The sequence below is a fragment of the Aplysia californica genome, unplaced genomic scaffold, assembly GCF_000002075.1.
Source record: "Aplysia californica isolate F4 #8 unplaced genomic scaffold, AplCal3.0 scaffold00217, whole genome shotgun sequence".
NCBI classification, from domain to species: Eukaryota; Metazoa; Mollusca; class Gastropoda; order Aplysiida; family Aplysiidae; genus Aplysia; species Aplysia californica.
The window spans coordinates 291,868-299,683 of record NW_004797487.1 but is presented as its reverse complement, the minus strand read 5'-3'; the positions used below and the strand labels follow the sequence as shown (position 1 = coordinate 299,683).

The 7,816-nt window shown below is 41.3% G+C and overlaps 2 protein-coding genes across 2 annotated transcripts in view; both read left to right on the top strand.

Moving 5' to 3' along the window:
• The window catches only part of LOC101863587 (endoglucanase 4), an 8,458-nt gene extending 8,338 nt beyond the window's left edge, over positions 1-120 (top strand). The window contains exon 9 of the mRNA XM_005099572.1: positions 115-120. Coding sequence (XP_005099629.1) covers positions 115-120 — 6 coding nt within the window. The remainder of the gene's footprint in view (positions 1-114) is intronic.
• Positions 121-339: 219 nt separating this feature from the next.
• Positions 340-4,506, top strand: LOC101863345 (uncharacterized protein DDB_G0290685). Its single transcript, XM_005099571.2, has one exon. It carries the CDS (start codon positions 1,001-1,003, stop codon positions 3,551-3,553), a length of 2,553 nt encoding a protein of 850 aa, XP_005099628.1. The 5' UTR covers positions 340-1,000; the 3' UTR covers positions 3,554-4,506.
• Positions 4,507-7,816: the final 3,310 nt, after the last annotated feature.

Sequence of the window (7,816 nt, the reverse complement as noted above, 5' to 3'; positions counted from 1 at the left end):
TAGATAGATAGATAGATAGAAAGATAGATAGATAGATAGATAGATAGATAGAAAGATAGATAGATAGATAGTGATTTAAAACTATTGGCAGTTACATTAACTCTTGTACATCAGTACTGAAATAGGCACGCACAGATAGCAAAAGAAAAAGTATCAGAGTTGGATGGGGTGCAGGAGCAGAGTCAAAGAGTGTTTTACGTTCCTTGTCTAAAACTAGTAAAAGCCACCTTTATGGAAAATCGGTTGCTTCCGCAACAAAAACAAAAAAAACCCCAAACATCTGTGCGTGTTGGTAGGCGTGCATCATCGCGCATTTTCTTTGAACGGAACTGAGCACAGATCTTGCAGCAATATTCAGGAAGCGCGGAGATGAGTGAGCAAAAGTTTGACGCGGAAAAATATCAGTATTCCAGCGAAATGAGACAGTGTATTGAAATCTGTGCCGTAGATGGTACTGGTATGTTTTAATTCTTTCGTGAGGAATCCCCATGAAATATCTTTTTTGGCAGGGCGTTTGTAGCGACGTATCATCTTCAAAAGCTGATAGATCTAGATCGAGATTTCCCCTCCTATCTCTAGTTGTGCGAAAATTGCGATGAGCCTGGAGCCCTTCCCCTCTCGGCTGTGACTGTGAATAGACTGGAATATAACGAACATAGATCTAGAAAGTTGACAATGTTGTCGTTCTTCGCGTAAACTCTAGAAGATATTACAGCAGCTTTTCTCACAAATCATCAACCATCAACCTTCCTCACTCTGTGGTGAAGTATAGTCCATCAACGTGAACTCTCCATGGACTTCTGCCTTGGTGCATGTATATATGCCTGACTGTATATTGGCGTTCTTTATGTAAATCTTGGACAACATAGGCACCATTCACGTATTAACGTCAGGAGTTTTATTGTTTCTCTCGTAAAACCTTATCAGCGTCGTCGCCACTATTCGAGTAAATAAATGCCCAACTGTATGGTCGTTCTACTCGTATCGGTCCTGTATCGCCATGGAAGAAGACGACACGGAAACTCCAACCACCACAACATCCTCCCAAATTAGGAAACTGTTCAGCGTCAAGCGGGTAAGCTTCACAGTGCTTGGCCTGCTTCTCTTCTGGTTATTCATGCGGGTCGGGGCTACTATGTTCGGCCACTCGTTCTGTATCACGCCGTTATTCCAAGCCAGGCACGTGGTGATTCAGCCACAGCCGGAATCACACCAGCATATTAACGAGAAAAGAAGTGACAATGGCGATAATGATGGAGGTGGGGAAGACGATGGTGGGGAAGACAATGGTGGTGATGGTGATAGTGTTGGACGCAAACGTTTGAAAAAGAACGGCTTCCAGCCAGTATCGAATAAAGAATCAAGCTTTGGAGAGGAGCTTTACGGTGAGCCAGATTCAGACGGCGTGAACGCTCAAGGAAGAAATAAGTATCGGTCAGTCGGGAAAAGAAGCGGTACTGACGATGGTGATGGTGACGATAATGATGATGGTGATGGCGGTAGACAAAGGCGTTCGAAAAAGAACGGGTTCCAGCCATTGTCGGTTAAAGAGGGGAGCTTTGATGACGATCTTTATGGCGGGTCAGATTCAGACCGCGCAAAAGCTCAGGGCAGAAATATACAACGGCCGTTTCGGAAAAGAAGTGATAATGGCAATTATGTTGACGATGTAAACGGTGATGATGATGATGATGAAGATGGTGATGGTAAACGCAGGCATTCGAAACGGGGCGGCTACCGACCAGAGTCGGATAAAGAGGCCAACTTAGAGGACGAGGTTTACGGGGGGTCAGATTCAGACCGCGCGAACGCTCAGGGAAGAAATAAGCAAAGGTCGGACGGGAAAAGAAGTAACAATGACGTTGTTGATGATGAAGGCGATGATGATGATAATGGTGGTGGACGCAAACGTTCGAAACGGAGAGGTTTCAATCCAGTGTTGGAAAAACAGAACAGCCTTGGCGACAACCTTTACCGCGAGTCAGATTCAGACCGACCAAACGTTCAGGGAAGAAATAAACAACGGTCGGTCGGGAAAAGAAATGATAATGATGCTGGTGATGATGAAGGCGATGATGATGGTGATGATGGTGGAGGTAGAAGAAGCAGTTCAAGAAGGAGCAGCTTCCAGCCAGTTTCGGATACAGAAGGGAGCTTTGAGGGCGAGGTTTACGATGAGTCAGATTCATACTGCACGAATGCTCAGAAGAGAAATAAACAAAGGCCGGTTGGCCGGCAAGGTCGAAAAAATTGCGGGAAAAGACACATGTTTGAGGAAAATGAGAAGGAAGAAGAGGAGGAGGAGGAGGCGGAGGAGGAGAAATTTCATTTGTCCGAAGAGGGGAGTCGTGGGGGTTGCGGGGAAGGAACTGAAGACGAGGGAGAGGATGATGAATATGAACAAAAAATACGGAAAAGAACAGGTAGTAGAGCTAAAAGCAAAAAGGTAAAACAAGTTGGAAAAGATAAAAGCGAAAATAAGAAACCTTCCAAAAAAGGAGATCAAGAAGAAAGGCAAGTGGTCGACGAGGTCGTAACAGAAAGTAAAAAGCACCCAAGAAAGGTAAAGGTCAGCGGGAAAAGGGAAGTCCAAGAGGATGAATACGAAAACAATCAACAAGGGAAAAAAGAAAGCTTTAAAGATAGAGAAGTGGAAGGGTTTGAATGTTTAAGTGCTTTGTGTGGTTGCGTGAATTACTTGGAGGGTGACTCGAAGAAGGACGGGGGAGAAGAAGACGTGAAGAAGATGGGCAGAAAGGGTGACAGAAAAAAGGAGACACTCTCGCGGCAGGGAGGATGGGACGAGGAAGAGGGGGAGGAGAGTGAGCCTGATTGGGGTGATGACAAAGGGCGTGTAAGAAAGTCAGACAGTGTGGACGGGGAGAGGGGAGCAAAGAAGCGGGGTAGTGGCGTGGGTAGCCACAGCTTTGAGGATGATGATGAAAGTGAAGGGCGAGAGAGATGGGACGAGGCAGAGGAACAAGGCGAAAGGAAGGAGAATGGGAGGCAAGCAAAAGGGGCAGATGATAAACGAAGGAGAGTAGTTGAAAAGAAAAGGCGGTCAAGAGGGGCTCAAGGGAAAAGTCGGGAGGGAGAACAAGCAGATGAGAGGCGAGGGGGAAGGAAAAAGAACGGGAGGCAAAGAAAACGAGGTAGGGGAGAGAAGCGAAACAAAAGAGAGGAGGAAGAACCGATAAATGGTATGGGCAATAATGATAAGGATGACGATGACGATGATGATGGCGATGATAATGATAGTAACAGTGACGACGATAGAAATGATGAAGATGATGGTGATGATGACTCTAGAGGCAGAGAGAGTCTGAGAGGAAATAACCCAGCGCCCGAAAGCTCGAATGACAATGACGATGACGATGTGGCCGCAGAACCAGGGGATGATGGAGGTGAAGGAGGGGGAGATGGGAAAGAGAAAGGCGAAGGTCTCGGCAAAGCTACAGGAGGGAGATCGTGCAAAGACTGCATGGACAGGAGCGAGAAATGCCGCTCTTTTCTTGCTTTCTTCTACAAGAGTTGTGTCTTCCCCGAATCTTAGAGTTTAGACTTTGACAGACACATGTGTGCTCTTTACACATGTGTCGGCATCGAGGGAACTTGGCTTATCATCTTCAGAAAAAAACGATGTTGTTGTCTCCTTGTGTATTGGTGTGGTTGTCACCTTGCATATTGGTGTGCTGTTCTGCTGCCTCGTCGGTTTCTGTTCCAGTTCGCCATAATACGCACTGTTATAGCCTATTTCTGTCGGAGATGAACAATATTTTGAGAGGTTCTGCATTTTAAATAACCATACAATGCTGATCGGGACGTTTAAACTACACTACAATGACTGCTATACCAAGCTATGCATGCAGTAAATCTTACTGTGTGTCCGAGTGCGGAGTTGCCGTCATGTGTATTTGTGTTGCCATATTCTGTATAGATTTTAAAGTAAGTGCACAGTGCCACTGTCTTCTCTGGCAGTGTACTAGTTCAACCCTGCTTATGGAATGGTGTAGTCGCTTTGTATTCAAGTGCAGCCATTTTGAGTTCGAGTGTAGCCATTTTGAGTTTAAATGCAGCCTACTCGTGTATTGCAGCCATTGTATGCACGACTGGTCTGCCTCACTCTTTTGGTTTTCCGTGCACTGGTGTAGCTATTTTGTCAATAGTGTAGCCACTCTGTGTACTGGTGTACTCAGTTTATTTATTAGAAAAGTCATTTTGCGTACAAGTGCAGTCATCTTATATTCTAAAATAGCCAACGTATTTATTCGTGTTGCCGTGAAGTATACCAGTCTAACCACCTTATGTACTAATGTAGCTAATATGTGTACTTAAGGCGCTGTTTTGTTTACTAGTGTAGCCAATTTGCTTATTAGTGCCGCCGTTTATTGTTCCAGTGTAGTCACTTTGTCGTGTGTACTAGTGTAGTCAGGGTTGGTGATTTATATTTTTTTAATTTTAAAACATTTTAATCGATTTTTAAACATTTAAATCATATTTTTAAAATTTAGATTGGATTTTTTTTGGGGGGGATAAAAAAAAAAATGTCGACACAGTTTGGAATTTTTAGTGGCTAAAAGTATGTTCTTTAATACAAAATGCATTGTCTTTATTTATTTTAACTAATGATTAATTTAAGCAACTTCAAAAGAAAGCCTTAATCTGCTATATCAGTGAATTATTCATGACTAATAACAACAACAAAAAAATGAAGAAAATGTCAGTCTAAAATGAAGGGGGGCAATTATGCATAGATAAACTTGCATTTTATTGCAATGTGTGTGCGCGTGTGTGTGTGTGTGTGTGTGTGTGTGTGCGTTTGCGTGTGTGTAGGCGCTTGTGTTTGTCTAAAAAAAAATTAATGCTAATTTCAATTACGAAAAAGAAGTACATTAAATACTGTATTGTTGTGTTTCTTTTCAAAACCTTCAATCCCAAACAACTCAATGGATACTTTCAACAAGATCTAAATTGTTGGTTGTTGTAAAACTGTTAATATTGTATGAAAGTGATTTACTTTCAAAATTCCTTCAGTTGCTCTTTTGTTCCTTGCAATAATATCTGAATTATCATTATTTTTACCTTGTTTGTGATTTATTTGTTGATGTTTTTATTCTCCTCAGTCACTATTGATTTGATCTGACATTCCATAAATTATTAAGTTTACAGTTAATAGATCTAGACATTTCCTTAGGTGTGTGTGTGTGTGTGTGTGTGTGTGTGTGTGTGTGTGTGTGTGTGTTTATGTGTGTGTGTATGTGTGTGTCTGTGTGTGTGTGCACGCGCTTGTGTTTGTCTGGAAAAAAATGCTAATTTCACCTATTAAAAAAAGTAAATTAAATGCTGTATTATTTTACAGTGACAGGGGGGAAAAGCAGACTTTTAAGCATGATTATATTAGTCTACTAAACCTTATATTTGTTTTATAAAACCAAGGAAAGGCATTTTGAATTTTAAATATGTAAAAACTGAATAAAAATTTATTTGTTAAAGTGATTTAAATCAAAGATTTTTATTTAAAGAATCAAGTTGATTTAATTTTTAAAAAATCAACTGATTTAAACCGACCTGATTTAAATCAACCTTACCCTGAATATAGTCAGTTTATGCATGAATATGCAGCGTCACAGCCTCATAATAATTTATCAGTTTACGAGTGTAGCCATCCTGTGTTCTAATGTCGCTGTTTTGGGTACTTGTGCAGTCATCTTGCGTTCTGGTGCACTCACCTCATGCAGTAGTGAGGTCATCTTGCGAGTAGCCATCTTATGTGCTGATGCAGCCAACGTGTCTACTGCAGTTACCCTCATGCATAATATTTTACTGTTTAGTGTACCAGTGTAGCCATCTTAGGTACCAGTGTAGTCATCTGGTCTTGTTTACAAGTGTAGCCATCTTTACATGAATGTCCAGCGTCAGTGTCTGCTTATCAGTGTGTTGGTGTAGCCAGTTTGTGTTCTGGCGTATTCACATTGAGCTCGTCTGCAGCCATCTTGTGCTCAGTATTCGTTCTGATGTAGCCATCTTGCGAATTAGTTTTATCATTTCGTGTATAGTATATGTGTCTTCATCTTGATCATGGGTATCAATCTTGCGCCCCTGCGGATCAATCAAGGCGCGTAGAACGATAATTTTGCAGCCCCGACTTGATTTTATTATAGTGAATGCCGATATCGCCGTATTGTTTCCTCCATTAGTATACCTTTTTCTCGCACGCACCTTTTTGACGAGGAGTTGCCCTGGATATCTATTTTGTACTTTCCTAAAATCCATAATAGGGTGTCATAGCTCAGGTTCCTGACAACTCCTGGTTATGTTTGTTGCCAAGGTGTAAACGCGATATCAAAGTTATGTTACTAACATAATATACTTTAAACTCTTTTTCTTTTTAATGTGTACCTCTACGGTATAAGTCAAGAGATGTTCCTTCTGACTTTCACCTCTACCTGGTAATTTAAGTTTGAAACATCTGGTCTTTTTTAAAATCAATGTGCAGCTTCGCAGTCTATCTGTTAGTGTACAAGAGTAGACATCTTGTGTGAGTAGAGTCATTTTGGGTCATATGAGCGGGCGGGACGCCAATTCCAATGTCAATGTCACCAGATTATTATTGTGTCCTCCAATATTGCCAGCTTGTATACAAATTAACCGTCTCCATCTTGTGGACACTATTCCTCGTTTTTTTTTGTGTGTAGATGGTTACAAGTCAATTAAACCGATTCCTCTAGTTGTTGTTTTTATCATTTATTGATGATGTGACCCGCTGTGCGGTTGGAATTTCTTGTTTTTCTTGCTTTAATTTTGTTGTTGACAAAAGTCGCAATGTGGTCGTGTGAAGTTTGCTTTCTTTATCAGCTTGTTTCAATTCCTCAGTTTCAGTTCTTTTTATATTATGTTTCTGGAAAACCCAGACTTCATGTTAATGACTTGCTGTGAACTAATGTGACAACCCAACACACAACCCAAGCAATGTGATAATGATAAGATGCGGTGTTTCACAGCTGTTTTGTGGATGGCTGGCGGATCCTGTAGTGTTCTTTGTTCCTTCTTTCTTATCAATGGACATGTACGGAAGGCAGGGATATTGATTCCTGAAACAATGAACAATGGACAATTCTTTCTGAACAAACATCTGTCGTCGTTTTCTCTCCTCATCCTTTTCTTTGTTTGTTACTCTCTAGTACTAGTAAACATTCTGATTTTCGGCACTTGTATAACCTGCCTGTGATGCAAGTGGTGTAAAAACCCTTACTGAAACTAAACCAAAACAACCGTTTTTGTCGGAATTACAGTCCTGCTGAAGAGCGTATTATAAACTACCTCTGTTTGTAACTTTGTGACCTAGGAAATGACAGAACCGACGGTAGCGTAACGAGAGAAAATTGGAATTTAATTGCGGCTGCGATCAAAGGTCCTACCCTCAACCCTTTTCGTTTTAGTCTGTGGAAAAAAATTGGAGGAAAGATTTTGTTACAAGTGACCACTATGAGCAGGTTTGGAAAAATGACTAGAAAATGACTGATGTGGCAGTGTCAGACGTGGGCCGCGATCAACAGGTTTGGAAAATAATGTAGGAAAAACACAAGGGTGTCACGGAAGAATAGCTGTTACTACTGTTAGTACAGGTAACCCCCAAAGGCAGATTGGACTGTTCCATTATCACTCATTAAAATGTGATACAAGGTTGAGCTGTTTTATGCGTCACTCGTGAGATACTTTATTCTTGCGTATGTGTTTTATACTTTTTTTTCTTGTTGGTGATTTTTTGGGCCATCACACAAATATTCGTTGTATTCTGTCCTCACAATTGAGGAAA

Excerpts from the sequence above, each read along its gene's own strand:
- LOC101863345 (XM_005099571.2), top strand. The coding sequence starts at position 1,001 with ATGGAAGAAGACGACACGGAAACTCCAACCACCACAACATCCTCCCAA.